The sequence below is a fragment of the Scophthalmus maximus genome, chromosome 18, assembly GCF_022379125.1.
Source record: "Scophthalmus maximus strain ysfricsl-2021 chromosome 18, ASM2237912v1, whole genome shotgun sequence".
Lineage (NCBI taxonomy): Eukaryota > Metazoa > Chordata > Actinopteri > Pleuronectiformes > Scophthalmidae > Scophthalmus > Scophthalmus maximus.
The window spans coordinates 1,653,383-1,675,949 of NC_061532.1; the positions used below are offsets into that span (position 1 = coordinate 1,653,383).

A 22,567-nucleotide genomic window follows, 5' to 3' on the forward strand; every position below is an offset into this window, starting at 1 on the left:
ACATGGTGATTTCTATTCTTCTCATGACAGTTCAACTGCTTTTAAACTGCTCTCACTGTACAATATATGGACTATATTCTACTAAATTATTCTTCTGCTTGTCCACGGCCACATACTGCTCTAGATGTCTAGAGGTTAATGTTATTCACATCTCTGTGAATTTAGACGTTTATCTCCCATCAACAGGGTTTGCAGTTCAGATCAGAGTTCCTTTGTATTACATTTTATCTCACACACCTAAAACACTCATGTATTTGCCTTGAACTTGCAGCCAGAGACTTGTTAGCTCAGTTTGATTAATGAAACATCGAGAGACTGCATCACTCCAGCTCTATGGGGTGGGTGGAGGGGAGACACCAGTGATTTCCCTCAGCACTGTAGAGACACTCCACCAAGCAATTTTCCACACCCACACTATGAATAATAAGAAAAACACCTGTTAGAAACTAAAGTCAAAGGTGAGACATTAATCATCAACAATCTTTTTTGTAAACTGTACAGTGATAGAAAAATAAAGTCGGTAACATTTCAAGGGCTAGGTCTGTCTTAGTATTCAAATAAAATAAAGACATGATAGCAGTCCTAAATATATTGAAGTTTTTTTAATATACACATAAAAAACACTTCTCAAAACATTTTTGATTTTCAAGACAATGTGACAATGAAGTGAGAATTATTATCTTTTTCTTAATGTCAAGGTCAATTGGTTTTAAATTAAGTCAGTCGTTTAGGCCTGGAAACATTAAGATGCCATATTATTCATGCTGAATACGGTTCAGGAGCTGTGCCTTCACTCTCTTCTGTCAAAATATTCAGTGAGATTAAGGTGAACCTCCGTTCTTCTTTACCATCCCTCATCTGTATCTACTCCTCTCTTTATCCTTGGACTTCTTCGGGGAACGGCTGCGGCTCCTGTCCTTGTAGCTGTGGCTTTTGCTACTCCCTTCTTTCCCATGTTTTACCCGGGACTTGCTGTGTTTGTGGTCCCTGTCTCGGGAGTGGGAACGCTGGCGGCCCGTTTTTCTGTCTCGCTGGCTCTCTTCACTGTCCTGGATGTGAGAAAAGACAGGAGCGTGTGACATAGAGACTCTCCTTTACCTCCTTTATTAAGGGTAAGTAAACACTGTCTACTTCTTTACATTTCTGCTCTTATCATTAAGTTTTTTCTGATAGTTTGTAGATAGAGTGGAACAGGAAAGGCAGAAGAGAGAGGGTGGTGTGGTCAGGACTTAGCCTTGACATGTACGTGCTATGCTAGGTGAGCTAATGTACTGGGCTGACTCGGGTTAACATTATAGACACTATAAATAACATGGACTGACAGGAAACCAATTCAGCCATATCTTTTAACATCTACTTTATATGTCTAATATAGTCTTATATATGTAAAAAAAAAAAGAAAAAAAAAAAGATAAACCATTTCTTAAATTATAACTAAAATGTCAAACCTTTAATAAAGTATATTATATTTTCCAAAGACTATATATAAAGATGGATGACCTGGCAGCTCATAAACATGAAGCCAATTCATCATGATCCATGTTAGCAGATGGGGTATGCACCAAAATTTGAAGTTAAAGTACAGATTAAATAAATATATATATATTTTTAAAGTTGGTTTCTGTCATTTAAAGTCGTTTTTTAATCACACTGATACATGTTCATGTGTTCGTGTTTCTGATAGGTTAATGCTAAGAACCTTTGATATAATTAGATGACATCATAATTAAAATACCATCATAACATTGAGATACATATTCATACTACAAAAAAGTTTCTCATAACTCAAACCTACTACAGTGTATTAGGTCCATTGTACAAAAAAAATATGGAGCCTGGGGAGGGGGGTAATATTTTGAGAAAAAAACAGAATTTCTGACATTACAGTAGTAAATTTGCGAGAATTTTTTTTTTGGATATTCTCTGAAATTAAAGTGGCAAATTTACGAGAAACAAAGTTGGAAAAATATTGTTTTGTTTTCCAGGGAACTGTAGTTTCAGGATCTCCTTAGACACTGCTGCATGTCATGTACTATGTCTGCAGTGGATGACCTAATCAATTTATACTTTGTAGAAAATAAATATTTCAATCTGAGCTTTCTGAAAATGTGTCCCCCTGAACAATATAGTTGAAAAGCCCTGCTAGCCTTGTGCAGTCTGGTTACCACCGCCATGAAGTTAGTTTTAAGTTGGATATTCAATGGCGGCTGGGACCGGAATGAATATCCATTGAATATCCAACTTAAAACTAACTTCACCGCGGTCCGTTTACCTGCGGGCTAAGCTGTGAATAGTCAGTGAAAAGAGCTATTAACCCTCCCACCACCACCACAAAACAATAGGACATACATTTTATAGATTGCACATTAGTTGTATAAAACAATGAAGCCGATTAAAGCGTCTGTGCTTGATAAACGGAAACCAATGAAGTAGGGCAGAGTATCATCTCTACAGTATTTGCTTCTGCCCCAAACACATCTGGAGCAGAGTGAATGTTCTCTCATGATTTGTATTAATACAAACTAGATGCGAACTCACTTGGATCTTTCTCAGTGTAAAAAGAAACCGAATCAAAGTGAAAACACTACCAGCAACTTATTTGGACCAGAGCAAACAAGAATCATGAAAATGCCCTGAGAGTCCGCACTGCACCTAATGCCTTGCAAAAATTTGGGTTACATCCACACTACTATGTTTTTGTCTTAAAATGCATCACTGGTGCTATATTTACCGTCTACTCCGTCCACACAAATGTGGAGTTTTCAATGTTTAAGTGTGGATGTAGCCTTTTTCTGTAGCTTGAAGCAAATGATTGCATCAGCCATGTCCTGTATGACAATATAACATATGTTGTGGTTGTCTTTGCACAATAATCAAATATGCTAGTTAAGCATTCATTCAATGAATTCAGTGAATGGACAGTCGGATACATTTCTGACAGATTTAAAATTTTCGTTGACCCTCTTCAGGCTCTCGCACAAATGAACCAGAGCCATGAGTTCATTGACCAAAGTCAGTGACATTTTTTCTCAATGCAGCTGTGGAAATTTGCAAAACACAACGAAAGTGAAACCAAGACATAGCATGACATCCATAGCATGGACAAAATAGCCTGGTGGCCTTTTCCACGAGGACACTTTTGTTTTGTTACTTTTCATGGGGTGATATACAGGTGCATTTTTCGTGTTATTATAACATTGGTGTCTCAGGAATGTGTCCATTGATATAAACCAAAACATCAGTGTAAGTTTGTTTTAAGTTATTATACTTATTTGACGTCCAAGGATATCAGAACATCTCATGCTAAAGACCTGACAAAACTTGGAGAACACCATGATTTTACAAAAATCACAATAAAATTCAAAATTAATTTCTAAATTTGTATTTTAGATGCACACCATACATTGTGATCATCATGTCTATGGTTTGATTCCAGGCAGGGCCCTTTGTTATTTGTCATAACGTTTTCTCTCATTTCCTGTCTTCATCTCTACTGTGTTCGTAATTATAAAATGTGAAAGTGCAAAATGAAGGGTTTCAATTAAATTTTACACCTATAAATGTTCAGTTAATTTTTTGCCATTCCATCAACTACTCTGTCTGAACTTTGGAGACAGCAAGGTCTTTGTGTTCTCATGTGTACTGTGTGCATGCAGGGACCTGTTCACAGAATCCGGGTATGTAGAACAGCTCTTTGTTTCAAGTCTGAAAGTGCTGCAATCATCCAGATACATCAGTAAACCAGCTGCTTGGAAGAAGCATGTCTGTGTGTCTCTGTATGAGTCAATAACTTTGTTTCTGTCACAATATCCATCAATTGTAACCATTTACTATAAAAGCTCTTATGTCAAGTCATTTTATAGAAAAACAAAACTCAAAATCATTTATTCATGAGTAAGTGTTTTCTTTATTATATTTATATTTTATTTATTTCCTGATTCCATTGCTCGGTTATTGAGTAAACGATTTCATCACAGAATGGGAAAGCCCTAAAAATGGAAAAAAGGCCCCTACCTAGGCGTTGCCTTTGATATGTAACTAACAGGTTCATGACTCGGCTAGTTCAGAGTGAAGAGACTGAAGACCTTGGTGTAAGATTTCAGCGAGCAATCAACAGAAATGTATGTGTTTTACCACTCTACATGCCGACTCCCTTACTAAATCATTAGCTGCAAATACAGCTTTCAGTATCTGCTGCTAAAGGTAAAAGAGAGGAAACACTTTGTGGCGTAGGGCTTTCAGGTGCATCACAGCATCAAATTAATGATAAATGCATGGCAAGTCTTGTCCCAAGAATACCCAATGACAAAATTAATTATAATTAACCTTTTATTTGCTGTTCCGATGCTCTGTTCTGGAGCTGAAAGCTCAACACTGCGCTTTATGTTCCGGGTCTGCGCGTAGTTGAGGGTGAAGCGACCAGTAAATCTTATGATAATCTGGAACCAACTGAGACAGGATAGTTTCGGTAGTAACTGAAATAAATAAACACTGACCAGAAATGATTCTGACCTGTCCAGTTTTACGCCACAATGTATCTTGTTGATACAGTTTAACTGTGATTTCATAAAGTTCACTGTGTTCGGATCCCAACATCAGTTTCGGGTTAATATAGTAAAGGAGAGCTCTCACTCCTCTTTTACAGAGGCAGCTGACTGATGGACAAATGAGCAGAGTTTGCTCTACATTTATTTTTCATGTTCATTAATAAGGTCAAAACCAGACGTGCTATTTTTAACCTTAGTATTTTCTGATAATTTAAAACATGTTAAATTCAACAGCAGGAGGCCTGCCCCCGCTGAGAAAAAATTCCTAGAGGTACAAAGTTTACCCCATTCATATTGATAAGGGTAGAGTAAATAATAGACACCTGCATAGTTCAAACAGCTGCACAAATTGTATCCTTTAATCCAACCCATGATTATCAACACCTTTCTGAATCCATTTCAATAAAAACTGATTATCTTTATTTTCACATAATAATCATATATTATAGCCTTCATTAATGCATGCAGATAATGAACTGCTTTAGGTGTACCTAATAAACTGACAACTAAGTGAGTATTCACATTTACATGGAGCCAATTGTTCCAATAATCAGTGTAAAAGCTCAACAGAAAAAACAGAAAAAACAGAGCCAAAAGTGATTTGAATTTTAACCTGGTTGCAGAGCTGTAGTTTAAAAATATGTATACATTTATCAAAAGAAAAACTGTACCATTTAAACGATTTAACCTAATAACATTCTGGAACTAATGATTACCCACTTCCAAAAGCGGCAGGTTCCAAGCTGAACTGCTTCTGTGTGCAGAGTATTAAATACAAACTATGGACACTATTTGACACCTAGATGGTAGGAAAATAAGACTTTAAGATAACCATCGAGGAAGTGAATGCATTAATCACTTTTGTGCATGTCACTGCTGGTCCCATTAAATGTGTTGGCGCATTTTGAAGACCAGACTGAATTAATTCCCATCCCATCTAAACAGCTGGCGAGGAGAGAGGGAGGAGTGTGGTAAGATTTTATAACGGAGCTATGACCAGGACAGAAACTTTTCTTACTGACAAATCACAGAAAATGAACTAGGATACTGAAACATCTCAAATATAATATAAATACAGTCCATTACAGAAGCTTAGTGTGGGGAGGACTGTCACCAAAAAGCCCAACCACCACCCTCGTCAAGATCGTAACGGTCCCTCCTGCAAAAGCAGAAATAAAAATGCACAGCCATTTACTCTATCCTTGGGGTATTGCCAAAATCCAAACATAACAATATGGTTGCGTTGACTCGAAGGATTTAGAGAGGAAATGTGTGAAAGGGGTGAAGCTCAGTGAAGATACCTTGTGCTTTTTGGACTTCCTTTCCTCGTCACCAGAATGATGATGGTGCCTCTTTTCCTTGTGCTTCTTCTCCGAGTGCCAATGGCTCGAAACATCCTGGTCCTCCTCTATTAGCAGGTCATACTTGGAACTTTGGGAAAAAATTATGGAAAACTCAAAGGTTTAAAGTTAGTGTGTAATATTTAGAAGAACTTATTCATAGAAATTGAATATATTGTCTATAACTATCTGTTCATATATGTATAATCACCTGCAACAAAGAACCAATTTTTTTTCGTCAACTTACAATGAGTTAAATATTGTTACATGAGGTGGACCCAACCTTTGTGTAAATCGCCATGTTTGCTACGTCGTGTTGAATACGGTTGCACAAAACGGTCCAGAATAAGACAAATTCGCGTTGATTTTTTTTCGCTGCCAGAAACTGGAAATGCAATCAGAGGTGAGTCACCATAAAGTGACCCTGGCGGATGCAGTTGGTTGCGGTTTGCAACTTTACCACCATGGGACCAGAAAATTACACACAGGCTTTGAGCTACAGTGTGTAATAGACGGTATCGGCTGGTGAAGTTGCAAACCGCAACCAACTGACCGGTGCCTCTTTGAGTGACTTTCTCCACCACTGTAGCTGGCTGGCTGTTTGATCAAGGGCAAGACATTAGCAAACCACAAATTTACAGAACAAGCACGCTGCTTTAAGGTGTATCCAGACAGCAGAGCAACAGTTAATCTCTAAAATAAAAAAAACAAAAAAAACAACAAAAACAGGCTAATGTAGATCAACAGGCTGTTATAAGTCAATTTAAAAGGCTCAATGTTTTTTGAGGCTCCAGACAGATATTTCAGATGATAAAGTGTGCGCCCATGACCATATCAAACAGTAGAGAAAGGTCCATGTTCACCACAACATAGTCTGTACAGTTAAACACTTCAGAGTGATAAGTTATAACTGGAAAATTAAATTGCAGACTTTAAGACACAAGGATACTCTTGTTTGGGCTTTACTTGATCCTTGAGAGCCAGTTTGGATTGGTTCTCCACATCCTTCTCATAGGCTTTGAAGTCCTCTTTAGTATATTTGCCACCTGGGAAATCGAGAAGGTCAAGACTGTAAAATCCCTCCTAATGCATCATCGTGTCAGAGATGGCACATGGTGAGGACAGTAAGACTGAATACAGAAACTAGGTGTACATTGCCTTAACATGCACTAAAGTTGGGTTTAAAAATGTATTTACTAATTCAAATTGATTTTCATTTTCAAGATTATTTGCCTTTTACATGGAAACTTTAACCCCCTTAGTCTCACGTGACACAGTATTCTCATTTATTAAGATCTGGTCATGTAAGAGACACCAAAGACTAAAGATCTTTGTTAGACAGTCACACCTAAGTGCAGTGTTTCCCCTAACATTGAATTGGGAGGGCGCCCTGCCCCCCCGATATGTCAAAATTATTTTAATAAAAAATAAATAATAATATATACATATATTTTTTAGTATTTTACATATAATGTCAAGCAGAAGTAATTTCAGGTCACTTTCCTTATACACCTTATTCCTCATTCCTGTATGACAAATTGTGGATGAAACTGATCCCTAACAAGCCCTAACCCCCACCCCCCCCAAACCAGTAAACCTAGGGGACACACTGAAGTGCATGTGTTCCTGAGGTATTAGTGCAGTTTACAATAGCTACGTATACACTGGCTCCCTGATAATCCCATTAAAAAATGTCAAGTCATTATTTTTAATACATTGAAGATACTGAATGTATACATGGTTAATTTAATGGATGTACTTAAAGTAAATTAATGGTGCTCAGGTGCTCTGTCCATTCTTTAGTAATTCAATTTGATTATTATAGCCTTATAAAAAGTTTGAGGGTTACTTAAACAATCCATAGCACTAGTTTTCGGAGAATTTCTTTAATGTCCAAGCAAAATTGGTCGTCTCACTGAAACATCCCTTACTGAATCTATTTGAAATGGGACCTCGAGAATGGGAAACAAATCTATTTGGGAAATCAGTTGCGATGTTCTAATATTCCCTTCAGAACAAAAAGAGAAATATGCAAAACAAGCAAAATACAAAGGCTTCAGAGCGAGTACCTTTCCCTTTCCATTTGATCTTTGCAACTGACTGGCTGAAGTCCACATGGATGCGTCGATCATCAATGAGCACATTGTCCATTTTAAAATAGGCCTTTTCACAATCCTCTTGCTGTGGAAACAAAAAGCATAAAGGTGGGTAACTAGTCATTTAATAATGGATCTACAAATATTTTTTTTAATTATGCAGAATTGTTTTAATTATCAATCTAGATTTTCAGGAATCCAAGATTATGTAATATCTTAATCTGTGTGGTCAACAGTCTAAAAACCAGAGAGATTCACAAACAAGCAAAATATGCTCACATTGAAAAATGCTGAACAAGGAAATCTCTGGAGGACCGCAAGTGTAACAAAAATGGTACTCGGTGGCATTTAAAATGTACAGGTACTTTCTGTTAAATACTTTTGACAAAAACACATGCTTTTGATTTAGGGTTTGAGTAGTGATTATTGCTCAAATTATTGTTCCAGCAACTCCCATTTTTTCTGAGACTGGTTATATCCGTATTTATCGCTCATTTTCTGGTATGTTCACCTGTCCACTTCTATTGTTATTCTGTTCTTTGTTTACATTTATGGTGGGAATTGAAATATCAAAATTCATTGGTAGATGAAAATGTATCTGTGCCTTTTGGGTGGCAGAGAGTATAACAAAGTATTTCATTAATACATGAAAAATTGTATGATAAAAATGTACATTCATTAACAATTATTAATGTATAAATAAATACAATAAATTATTTGAAAAAAAACCCCAATATCTTATATCTTGATGGTTAATTCAAAATCATACAATAGCATTTAAAAATCTATTTATAAATGCAGTTAGTTTAAATTTATACTGGATACATCCACTGGATGGAATTTGTGGCTGAGATGGCAAAGAGTTGCCGAAGTTACCGACGGAGGAGACAAGCCTTCCTTGCCTCCGTCATCGCGCAAAATTAGCGCATTCACCCAAGTGTGACAGTAATTTGACCCGGGACTGAATGCCGATTAAAAGTTTTCTAACTGCAGAAAATGCCGGGTGTTTAAACAGGTTTTTTGGCCAGTGTGAAAGGGGCTTAAGTGTCATGGAAAGGCTAAATGAAGACGCTAAAAGGAGAAGCTAAATGAAGATTAATCAATTAATTAATGTTTTATTTTTCTATTCGTGACACTTGTGGTCCTCCATAGGAACTTTAAGTTCTGCTTGTGCTTAAGTAAACAAAAGGATTAATTATTAAAAGGGTTGTCTGTGGATCAGCTATCAATGAAACTGACGAATCACTGCAGCTCTAATTTCTACAAAAAAAGGTGCATAAAATGCAGTCAATTAATCAAACATTAAACTTTGACCTACAAAAAAAAAAAATAAAAAATCTAAACTACAATTAATTTTTATTTGTTTTTAGACTTTCTCTTTAAATTTTCCCCAAACCTAAAATTCACAAACTGGAAAATAAGGAAATTGTAAGTGAAAGTTTCTTCTACATGTTTCTTACAAATCATTGACTGGGGGATAAACATCAATGATAAGGTTTATCACATTTCAGGATCTGCCTCCATCTATTGATGTAGTTCATGAAGGACTACAGAGGACTGATGGGTAAAGGGTAACCTAGTCCACAGAGGACTCATTACAGCCTGTTCAAACCACTGACAAAACTGATGCTGCCAGTCTGCCCACCCATTCCCGCTCCCGTGACCCCATAACCCCTGTCCTCCAGAAACTCCACTGGCTCCCTGTCCCACAACGAATACACTTCAAAGTCTTCTGCTCACTAACAAAGCCCTCCACAACCAGGCCCCCTCCTACCTCACCGACCTGCTCCACCACCACACTCCTTCCCGCAGTCTTCGTTCATCTGTTACCAAACCTATCTTTACCACTCAGGACCAAGCACTGAATCAGAGCCTTCTCCATTGCTGCCCCCACCCTCTTGAACTCTCTCCCCAAACATGTCTGTGACTGCACCAACCTATCACTATCAATCCTTAATCAAAACTCACCTCTTCAAAACTGCTTTTAATATGTGATTTTATTATATGATTATTACTATGCGATTTTGTTTTTAGTGTGTTGTTTTTTTATGTAAAGTGTCTGAGTATTATGAAACGCGCGATATAAAGAAAATGTATTATGATTATTATTAATGGTGAACATGGAGTTCCTCATTGTTAAAAGGACAGTAAGCGATTTTGGAGAAAGCCTATCTCTCACTTAGTTGTTGATCTTGGTATGGGAATACGACGCACTAACCACTTGTTGTATCAACACACCTGGTGCTTTTTTCCTTTTTCAAGAAAATAAAAGAACTATGTGTCGATGTGCTGTTTTATTCAGTTTAGAATTTAATTTAATGAATGAGGAAAAGGTTTAATGTTTTTTTTCAACTGCCATTGTTCAGTGAGACAAAAGCAGGGATTATTGAAGAATCCGATAGATTTTTTTCTTTTTCTGGTGTTTTCCAAATCTAGACACTTTTTCGTCATGCTCTCGCTTCTCATAGGTTTTCATGTAAAACTGTGGATAGTGTGTACACACACCTTTGACCCTCAATGCCTTCTAAATAAGTGAAATTATTATATTTAAGCACCACCCCACACATTGCTGCTGTTCTGTAACGCCTCCGCGAGCGCACCGACATCCGGCCCGTCAAGCCCTCGATACAGGCTGGTGAGGTGCTACACTAGGAGTGGAGGTGAGGAGAGGGGCGACATCAGGACGTCAGGGTCTGGACGGAGCCGTGGTGAAAGGAATAAAAGAGTGCGCCGTTCTGGTTAAACCGCAGCAGGACCAGCCGGGAGGCCAACCACGGGTGCAAGAGAACACGGGAGGGGAGTCAGGAGACCCGTGCGTGCGCGTAATCCGGGGAACAATCTTCTGTGATTAATCGCATTTTTTTCCTTAACAATGAAGTTTGTAATAATGGATATTTAAATGTAAAATTATGGATTTAATGTAGAATCAGCACAAACAAAGTATTTAAATTCAAATATTATGTTTAATAGCATCGTTTTAACTTTGAGCACAGATTCTCTCCTGTGAACTATTTGGGTCCAACAACATATTAACGCTTCCAGTTATTTCTCCCCCTCCGCATAACACAGAGTGTCTGCTCAGACTACTTCCTGTTTCTTTCAACATAAGAGTATTTTGCAATATATTGATCGCTTTTTTTTTTTTTACATCCATCGTGAAAGTGACAAACAATTCCTGTTTCGCGGGTGTATCGCATATTTCCTCATATCACTTTTCGCATGTTTTCGTGACAAAAAATAATTTAAACTCCTTCCTTGTCCGTATACATCTTTAGCCGGGATGGCTAAGGGCTAATGGTTATGCGGCACATGTCGTCAGCCGCAACAGGAAGTAAAAAAAAAGGGTCAATGCCGTTAATTTTTTTAACGCTTTAAATAGTTCACAATTAACGCAAAGATTAATTAATTCAACATTAGTTAATTTTGATAGCACAAAATTTTATTTTACAAAATGACCACTAGTCCAGGGTGTCAATTGTCCCAGTGTTGGCTTCTCTCCACACACTGGGATTATGGAGTCCATTTATGACCCAAAGTCTTGCTTTTTAAAGTGATACTCCAGACTTAAATGTGTTTTTTCATCTGCAAAATAAATCAGATGACTGTGCTCTGATAAAACACATTGACTAACAAAATCTATAAAAATTCAGCATTTCATGGCTCATTACGCCACCCAGTGTCAAATAGTCTTGGAACCTACAGGGCCAATAAATTATAGTCAATCATTTGGGTCCTCGCTAAATCATGAAATTTATCAAAGTTGATCAATTGTGGCCAAGTTAATTATTGAATGGGTAAATGGGGTTTAAAGACAAACTGCGGTCTAGCGTAGCGTTACCTTTGGCACCTCCCTATTACACATGTTCCTTAAAGACCCCTCCAGTCAAAAAAGTGTTTTCCTTCTGTTTCTGACCTCTAAAATGTCTGACTTTGACTATAGGGACTTGTATCAGAGCAAATCTTGTCACTATAGAGGTGTTTTCACATTCCTCTCCTGGAGCAGGAGATTTCTGTGCACTTCTCTGAATTTTCAAATCCAAAAGAATCCTGGGCAAGCTAGATTTGGTACGTCACTAATACGACAACCAATCGGTCGAATATGCAAAAGTAGTTAACAGGGCTCCATACTGCGAGACTATTTTTTTTTTTCTTACAAGGGAGCGAGTCTGCCAGTGTACGCCAATGTGTGTGAGAGGGGCGTCAAGTCATAGTTCTCAGTCGCTACGATTTCCAGTCCCCACCACCTCCTCTGCCGCGCGTGCGGGTCTCGTCTCCCGACTGGTTGTTCTTGTGTTTGTTTTCTGTGGAACTATTTGTAACTTATGTTTTGAAAAAGAGCTTTAAAAATGTATCTATTTTTTTTACTAACATGCAAGCACACATTCTTAGAGAATAACTTGGTAACATGAATTATGAATTTCTACTACAGAGTTGTAAATACCAGTATTATTTGTGTTTTTTTGTGAAAAGTCTTCTAATTCATTTGCCTGATTAGCCAATGTATTATTGTATTAGTCTGGGACCTCTCAGTTCATTTTCAATTTTCAAGTGGCTTTATCAATGGACGCAGAGCAAAATGCCTCCCTACGCAATTGGAAAGACCTACATACAGTGACAGCAATGAATCATGTGACGTCTGTTGCGCGGCACGAAAATGTCAACACACTAGTGCAGAAAGGAGATGCCTGTGATGCCACTTTTGAGGGAGAAATGTGAAAGACAAATGCTTGTTCATCAGCGGCAGCCTTGGTTGATTACAAAGGTCGCTTCTCTCACGTCACGGTATAAACCCCGCCCATTATCAGATAATTGGTTGTGATTGGACCGGCAAAATTCCTGCCGGTGGAAATCACTTCCCAGTGGACGGGATCCAGACAGAGTCTAGGAGAGCAAATGACATGAGCTCTCAGAATTCGCCTGGGTCCCAGGCTACTAATTCATGGATCTGTAACTCAAACTGAATTTTTGGATTGTGTGACAGATGTCATTTGCACCTTAAGCAACACGCCCCTTGCAGTGTTTTAACACAAGCCTGATTTCAGTCTGAACTCTGACTGACACTTTTTATGCCAAGGCTAACAATGATCTGAATACAGCCCTGTCAGCAGAGACATAAGGTTCATTTAGATTTTCCTTAACTCCCTCTCAGAGAGAATACAGGTTAGCAAATTTCCCAAAAAGCTGATTTATTCCTTTAAACCATATCCCTGCCATATCCCTGCATACTTTGGATAAACAAGTGCAGCACATACACTTACAGTACATTCAGAAAGTATCAAGATGGTGAAACATCTCCAAGATGATCCGAGAAAAATGAGAGGCACTGAACTAAATTTCAGGTGTCAGAGCAAAGTGTCTGAAAACTTCAGTTTTCCATTTTTAATAAATTTGTAATTCTGTTTTCACTTTGGCATTATGGCATATTTAGCATATCGTTGCAACATAACGAAATGTAAAACCAATCAAGGTGTATGGAGACTGTCTGAATGCACTATACACATTTTACTCAGATGTTGTGTCATACAGATGCTCACCTTGTCAAACTCAATAAAAGCGTAACAGAGAGAATCTCCAGATTTCCAGTCTCTGATTATCTCACAGCTAAAGAGAACAGAGTCATGAGAAATTAACTAGCAGTTATGTTCAGAATATAACATAGCACTAAAGCCATATAGCACATATAACATTTACACATAAATTCATTGTTTAAAAACAAACCAGCATTATAAGAAGACAAACTAGCATTATGTAGGACTTGGATGTTAGCGTCACCTTTTAATGGTCCCAAAGCGGGAGAAGATGATTTCCAGGTCCTCGTCTGTGGTCACTGGGTTCAGTTTGCACACAAACAGCACGTTCTCTGGAGGTTTTACATTTGCATCAGGGAGATCACCCACCTGGAGGAAATGTGGGACAGAGTGGTCTGGAAAAGGCTCATGGTATTTTCAGCAGGAAAACTAAGAGCAGATTTCTTCCTCTCACCATCTCCAGAAGGATGGCCTGAGTCTTGGCCTCTTTCTCCTTGAGCCTTTCCTCCACCTCCTCGGCCTCTTTTCCATCCACATCGTCAATCACTTCGTCTGCTCCAATCCGGCCACTCTGCACAGAGTATATACAATATTTACATTTACCATATACATTTTTTCTTTATTCATTGATTCAATGTTTTTAGAGCATGCATCATCTTGGTTTGGTCTGAACATCTGTTTTGAGTAACACGAGGTAACTGTTTACTATCTTTATATTGACATGCAGGAATCTTAAGATCTTTTCCTAAAAATACACATTTCTGAAATTTGTGCCGATTACCTACTGACTGCAGAGTGATAGACTGAGGTGTGTAATGCTAGCAGCAGCTAATGTAACCCAAGCTGTCGCAGCTTTTTTTCCCCTATACTTTTAGTATTCATCCCAAACCAACGCTGACTCAAGTATCACTTGAGAACATTTCACATGGCTCCTGGATGCAGCAGTTCTCCCCAACACCATAATACATATTTTGATGTTGGGCCGTGCAATATGAAATTAATAATCTAATATTATTCTCTATATTTGTGCCACAAATCATTTTGCATGTCATATTTTTCCTCCTCGAGAAAGACTCCGACCAGCTGAGACAAAATGAGGAGCTTCTACCTAAAAAGGAGCTACTTCTGTCACATGGACCAAGCCTGACATGTGTTGGAGAAAAATCTGAACTGCACTTTGGAAATCATGCTACAGACCGGTCAGACTCAAAACAACACTATGCTCTTTATGCACCTACACAAAAATCATGTCAACACAGTACAGAGAGGGTCTACAGATGAGAGAAAATAAAGTACAGTCGAGAGCTCAAAACAGATGAAAAAGAGCCATGACGATGGGAGGAGAAAACACTTGCCGTTACAATTAACATCTGCGAGACATGGACACAATGTTCCCAGAGGCAATTTAGGGTGAAGTGTCTTGCCTAAGGACACAACGGCATGTGACCTGGCGGAAGCTGGGAATCGAACCGCCAGGGTTGGTGAGTTGGTGGACGAACGACTCTATCTGCTGAGCCACAGCCGCAGTGTAGTGTGTGACCGCCTCCGTCGCAGATGAGTCACATATTGTGAACAGCACAACGACTAAGAGCCTGCGATTACAGGACAGCAAGTTGTGAAGTATGAACGGTACATAGATCTGACGACTTTGAAAATTGTGTAGTGTGTCCAAGGCATTAGTTGAAAATTCTGGTTACTGTTTTTTTCAACTCAGAGGTGGCTTGGGGGAGAATCAAATAATTTATCTATAGTGCAAGGCTAAGGGTAGCTAGCTCCTCAAATGTTAGTTTAAAACATACTGCATAGCCATCTGTTAATTGTTTTATTGTATAGTATTGTCCAATGTTTCACAATTGAACTTATTCTTCAAAACCACACGCTTATGATCATCACCAGAAAACTGAGCTTCAGTTAAAGTGGATGCTGAGGATGCCAGATGCTCCATATGTTAAAGAACCAATAGTGACCGTGCTTTTGCTTTCTATCGTGATGTGCGCATCTCTGCACAGTGCACGCCTTCGCTATTTACAGTAGCCTACTGTGTTTCAGTACATTATCACTTTTTAGGTGAGGGTTGCTCGTTACAAACTCAGAGTTGACAGCTTGCTTCTGTTCTTTGCAGTACTTATACATGATATCGCCCTCATAGATGAGCCATTGTAATCTATTCTGCCACAGCGGCATGAATAGTATTTTTACCGGCGGCGTGTGCGGCGTCAGTGGAAGTAGGACTAATAGCCTTATCACCGTTAGCACCTTCCGTTAACCTCGCTTCCTCGTCATCATCTTTTTACGTTGAAATCGCCATTTGTATTTCAGTCGGTCTTTTGCAAGTTGCTAATAGACGTCATAATAAAAAGTTGCTTGCTAACTTCGGTGTGTGTGTGTGTGTGTGTGTGTGTGTGTGTGTGTGCGCGCGCGCTCACCCAGCCAATCAGGTGAGTGCATATTAAGTCAGTTAGTGTGCACGCTCCTGGTTGGTGGAGTTCGGAGTGTTTTGAGAGAGACGCTGGTATTCCCGGGGTTCAGTGAATGCTTCCCTGCATAATTACATTTTGTTATACCGCTGCTGTTTTTTAAGTATTCTTTTGTTCTCTTTTGTGTGAACACACATAACAGGAGGATTTTGTTGGAAAATAAGTGTTTATTTATTTGTGGATAAGAGCAGCTTTCAATGTTTTTCAAGTGTTTTTATTTTGCGGCGACTGGCACATTTGTTGTTGTTGTTTTTGCTGGGAAATATATTGGCATTTATAACCGTCCAGTGAACATATCTTTTCCATTGATTACTATTAATAAAATATAACCGTAACAAATGTATATGTTTATTTTTCATTATTGATGAAAAAACAATATGATAAATGATTGAAGAAAAATCCTGTATAGAATTATTTCTGATGCATCGATGATCGTTTTATAATCGTATTGTAGCCCTCTGAATCGTAATCGAATCGAATCGTGAGGTGCCTTAAGATTCCCACCCCTAGTACCGTAATTTCCGGACTATAAGCCGGCTAATATATGGATTTTTCCCGCTTTCACAAGCTTCATGCTGCCAAAAAATGGAGCAAAAAACACTTTGACGGTGCTCAGTTTTTTTGCGGCATGAAGCTTTCATTAGATCAATGAAATTGCCGAACGGGTTAAGGTGAAACAATGTAACTGTTTAGTTTACTGTTTAGATTAAATCGAGCGTGCTCAAACTTCCCATCATTCTGATTACGGTAGTCATTTTGTCACCCTCATCATGGCAAAGACACGGAGAAATGGATATGATGCAGCTTTCAAGTAATGAGTCGAAGATAAGACGTTGGAAACAGCAGCGTGAGGAACTAACAAAAAGACAACAAAAGCTATCAGAGGGAAGAAAAGCAGATGGCCCGAACTAGAAAATGAGCTCGAAGACTGGGGCAACACACAGAGAGCAGACGGCCGAGGTGTTTCAACTGTGCAGATCCGACTGAAAGCCAAAGCAATCGCCACCGCAATGAAGTTTGAGGATTTTAGAGGTGGACCATCGTGCTGTCTCAGATTTATGAGACATAAAGGCCTGTCCATCAGGGTACGGACGAGTCTGTCAGCAGCTCCCTCCCGACTACGAGGAAAAAGTTTCAAACCTCGGCAAATTCACTGATGCAAAGATAGCGGAACATTCCATCGGCCCGCACGACATCATAAATATGGATGAGGTTCCTCTGACGTTTGACCTGCCTCTCAATCGGACTGTCAACAGGAAAGGCGAATCATCCGTCACGCTGAAAACAACTGGGCATGAAAAAACGCACTTCACCTGTGTCCTGAGCTGCACGGCATCGGTAGAAAAGCTTCCACCGATGGTGATTTTTAAACGCAAGACAATGCCAAAAGAAAAATTCCCGAGAGAAATTGTTGTGAAAGTCAACAAGAAATGATGGATGACGGAAAGCCTAATGCATGAATGGCATACGGAGTGTTACGGCAAGCGACCGGGAGGATTCTTTCACAGGAACAAGGCATTGCTCGTTTTGGACAGCATGAGGGCCCACATAACAGATTCTGTGAAAGAAGCCATCAAGAGGACAAACTCAATTCCAGCTGTGATTCCTGGGGGCACAACAAAGTATTTGCAGCCACTCGACATCAGTGTAAATCGTGCATTTAAGGTAGCGCTCCGTGTTCAGCGGGAGGCTTGGATGACAAGTGGGGAGGAATCCTTCACTAAAATGGGCCGCATTCGAAGAGCAACTTATGTCAAGTCTGCCAGTGGGTCCTGACAGCGTAGAGCATTGTCAAACAATCCACTATCATCAACGGGTTTCGAAAGGCTGGACTGCTGCATGTTGAAGAGGGCAGCATGAGCTCAGCGGGGAATTTGCCTCCGGATGAAAGTGACGAGAGCGACAATGAAAACGATCCAACATCGGATGAAGCAATTCTGAGGCTATTCAACTCCGACACCGAAGGAGATGACTTCAGTGGTTTCAGTGCGCAGGAGGAGGAAGATAGTGACCAATGACTTTTTGGTAGGCTACTTTTTACCGCTAATTTTTTATTTTTGTTACAAGCCTTGTTTTCGTTAAAGCCTTTGTAAAGTTAATTTGTTTCAATGTACCGGTAGGCACCTGCGGCTTACAGACATGTGCAGATTATTTATGTTCAAAATGATAATTTTTTTAAAATTTCAGTGGGTGCGGCTTATATTCAGGTGCGATTAATAGTCAGGAAATTACGGTACTTACATCTAGCTGGTCTTTGGTGGGCTCAGGTGATCGATCAGGGACTGGCAGGTCAGGAGGGTCATCGAATGGGTCTTCCAGGATAACAGTGTGGTTTATCCTGAAGAAAAACTGCATTATTTCCTCATCATTGTAAAACTTGCTCTGAATTTATCTGAGAAACTACAACAAATGCAAAATTGAATAAAAACAATATATTTAGGTGATACTTTAAGTGCATTTCTGTTTATTTCTGTTGGTTAAGTGGGAATAACACCTTCCTAGCAACACAAGTGCCATTCTACATACACAATTCATCCACCTCACCTGATATCCTGAAATGGGACAAAGTCTTTGTCAACAAAAGTCTCATTAATTTTGGCCAAGACATCCATGCCTTCCGTAACTTCCCCAAACACAGTATGGACTCCATCCAGGTAGTCCAGGTTCTCCCCAGTAGTAATAAGGAACTAAGGACAAGAACAGATTAAGTACATAATGTAAGGGGAAATTTTGATCTGTAAATCAGATATAGTTTAAGATCCCACAACAGGGAAGCAACAACGCGAATAGCAGAAAAAAATATCTATATTTAAAAAAAAATAAAAATGCTTAGATATATATCCTATATTGATGAATGAAATATTGCACAGTTGTAATTTCACATAAATGAAATTAAATGAGTATTGCACTTAAGTGTCAGAGAATTATTACAGTAGTTATTGAGTCATGGGTTAGGGTGTTGTGTTAAAAAAATAAGTAAAGACCACTTGCCATAACATCTATCACACAAAAGACCAGAAGACCTTAGGTTTAAAATACAAACCTAATAAGTCCAAGATTTGATATAACCTTAATATAATAATAAAACATTACATGGGTAAAAACATTTTTGTATTGGACATAGCCAGGATCTAAGCTTTTGGCATATGTAGGGAAAACAAAATGTTAGTCACCTGAGAACCATGCTGATCGTTTCCATTGTTCACCATGGACACTGTCCCCCTTATTTTGTGTTTGATGCGTGGCGCTTTCTCTACATCAAAAAAGGTTGCCTGGTCCCCATACAGTTTGCTAATCATAAACAGAAGAGAAAATCTGTTTAACAAAGGGTGTAAAAAAAAAAAAAAAAAGCGATGCTGATGCTGATGACTGACCTGTAGACAGACTCTCCACCACGGCCGGTACCAGTGGGATCCCCGGTCTGCACAATGAAGTCTCTCTGAAGAGAAGACAAACACATTGTTACGTATTTATGACATTTCTACCGTTTCAAAGCTGGATGGATAAATCAGGAAAGCACAGTATCTTCAATCGAGCTTTTAACAGGACAGTGAAGTTCTTAAAAATAAAAATTAAAAATTAAAAAAATTTAGTTACAAAACTGTCTGCTGCTATATTTTGCTCGAACATGACGACCATGAACCATTTGATTCAATTTAGGATTTTCGTTACAACGATGAACAAAGCAATGCATGGAATTGAAATATCCACCAGCTGACTTCAAAGGCAATGCAGACACTGTCACAACATATTCACACAAACATGTATAAAACAACACCCAGGTGGAATAGGACACTTACTTACTGAAGGCCCATCTAATCCACACACAGGTCAACTGTTATAATTTTTGCATATATGGATGTTTGTTTGATCTGTATTGTATATATATATTCCATATATAATGGAATATTTCAAATTCTATTATAATATCAGTGGCAGTAGTGTTCTTTGATGATATGGGATATGGCACTGCTGCATGAACTTGCAACAACATTGTAAGGCCACAACATCTGTACTCAGCCTCAGCTTTCAGTACTATCCCATCTGTTTACAGTACTCTCTCTACTGTAAGTGTTGCAAATTTATCTACAGGTGTGAAGCTGTGACTTTACACAGCTCAGGTGCCCAGAGCATGAAATGGACAAATTCAAACTTCGGTTTGATTTAAATAAGTTATCTTTAAACTCAAACAAAACTAAATTCATGTTATTTGGAAGTCGCACAATAAAAACAGATGTTAAAGTAGTAATTGATAATGAAATAATTGAAAGAGTATTTGAAAACAAGTTTCTGGGTGTTGCAAATTGACCAATGTGCAGGAAGCTCCACACTAAATATCTGTGCACCACGATGGCAAGGACCATTGGAATATCGAGTAAAACTAGATACATCCTGAACAAGAAAACACTACATACTCTGTACTGCACACTTGTTTTACCATATATGTTCTATTGTATGGAAGTTTGGGTAAACACCTACAAGAGCGCCTTACAAAAGATTTGCACATTGCAAAAAAGGGCAATCGGGATGATAAATCATGGGGGTATCATGAACACACTAATCATCTATTTTTGAATTCACAATTGATGAAATTCATGGACATTGTCAAAATTAAACATGCACATTTATATTAAGTTAAACAAAATGATTTACCAGACAACATACGAAAAATGTTTAACGTTAAAGAGGGGGAATACCAACCAAGAGGTACATTTATGTTAAAACAACCAAAGAAGTACTCTCAAGAGCAAATATATTTCAATTTGTGGGGTGACCTTGTGGAATGGATTAAACAATGAAATCAAACAAAGCCATAATATTATACAGTTCAAAAAATGATACTAGAAAACAATATTTGACCAATGGAGAAAGTAGGAAACCTGAACATATTCTTTGGCAATTTAGTTAGTGTATTGATGTATAGTATTTTGTTGTATGACCTGCAGTTCTGTATTGTATTGTTGTACAGTATTTTGTTGTATGACCTGCATTTTTGTATGCAGTATATATACATATAATTGTTTTTGTTTTTCTGTAATAATATGATATTGTAAAGTTGGGGCAGGACTTTATAAGCACTATACTTCTGCCTGCTCCTATTCAAATGCATCCTTGTTTTGTTCTTTGATGGAATCTGAGTGATTTATCTGTTTTGTTCTTTAATGGAATCTGAGTGATTTATCTGTTTTTTGTTTTTGTTGTTGATGTTTCGAGATAAATAAAAATCAAGTCTGCACACCATGTCTGAATTGACCTTACCAAAGACCGATTCATATCTCTGGTACAAAACTTAGCGAGGGACTATTTAGTCTTACCTGCACATTGTGGATGAGGCAGTAGTTGTAGTATTTTATCTTGCATAATTTCAGAAAGTTCAGGCAAGCTGCAAAAGAGAAGAGCACAGAGACTGGGGATAAACCGACAGTGATCACAACTGACCAAATAATAACATCCCCCTTTCTAATAAGCGTTACGAAACTAAGCAAAGTGATGGTTTGTGATTGTTCAATCCAGCGTTGTTGCTGTTGGTGATTTAACTGTTGGCTAATGCTAAATGCACAAATGAGAAGGAGCAAACAAGCTAACCTAAGCCTAAGCTAACATTCTGTTGTTCTGTAGTCAATTTTGCTAGCTTAGTAGACTAACAAGTATTGCACGAAGTTATCAGCCGTTATGCATAAATGGATTGCATTTCTTACTTTTAGGCCTTTCTTCTGTAAACAAATCAATAACAATATCGCCCAGCGTCGTTTCAAGGAGCACCGCCATGCTGACGTCCCTAGTCGTCGTCGTCTTCTTCTTCTTCTTCTTCTTCTTCTTCTTCCTTTCCTGTTATATGGCGGTTGGCAAACAACTTTTAAGTGTGCATTACTGCCACCTTCTGAAATGGAGTGTGGATCAAATGGTCTATTCTACTGTATGAGAAAACAACAACAACAACAAAACGAAACAAAAACAGAAACAGAAACAAAAATAACAAAACCAAATTAAATAAAAAATAAATTAAAATACATAACAACTCTATATTATTCTAATAATTCCAGTCTTTTCTAAGAAAAATAAATACTGCTCTATATCCCACCTAGTTTTTTTTGTAAAATTTGCCTTTCCTGTGGATATTTTGGACAATAAATAATGACATGCTCTACTGTTTCTTGACTATTAGAGTGCTCACACATACCAGTTTCATGTTTTCCAATTAAATTAAGCATACTATTTAATCCAGTATGCTCATTCTGCAAATGATGTCCTCTTCTTTTTAATTCTACTTATTTCTCTCATTTTTAAAAAGTTTTTAATCCATTTATTCATGCTCCCTTTGACCACATTTTATAATTTGATCATCAATCCTTGTTTCGATGCATGTCATATGCCTTTTCAACACCAAAAAATATTGATATTATACTTTCTTTATTAATTTGAGCTTTTCTAATTTCATTTTCTAAACATAATGCTAGATCTACTGTACTTCTTCCCTTTCTAAATTTTGTCTCGAAATAGTACCTAAATCTTTCATTTATAATTTTTTCCATAATTTTTCCTACATGGGAAGTCAATGTAATCGGTCTGCTAAACTCG

At 38.1% G+C, this 22,567-nt stretch overlaps 1 protein-coding gene across 2 annotated transcripts; it reads right to left on the minus strand.

Annotated features, from left to right (window-relative positions):
• Positions 1-587: 587 nt before the first annotated feature.
• Positions 588-21,838, minus strand: ppil4 (peptidylprolyl isomerase (cyclophilin)-like 4). 2 transcript variants are annotated; one of them, XM_035617937.2, is made up of 13 exons: positions 21,688-21,837; positions 21,304-21,371; positions 19,363-19,427; positions 19,162-19,279; positions 18,533-18,675; positions 18,230-18,326; positions 13,966-14,082; positions 13,756-13,880; positions 13,518-13,584; positions 7,957-8,068; positions 6,837-6,933; positions 5,849-5,978; positions 588-1,049 (listed from the first exon to the last, which is right to left on the minus strand). In XM_035617937.2, exons 1-13 carry the CDS (start codon positions 21,755-21,757, stop codon positions 855-857), a joined length of 1,404 nt encoding a protein of 467 aa, XP_035473830.1. In that variant the 5' UTR covers positions 21,758-21,837; the 3' UTR covers positions 588-854. The 2 variants fall into 2 exon arrangements, with proteins under 2 accessions (XP_035473830.1, XP_035473831.1); XM_035617938.2 differs by having other exon boundaries at positions 962-5,706; positions 21,688-21,838.
• Positions 21,839-22,567: the final 729 nt, after the last annotated feature.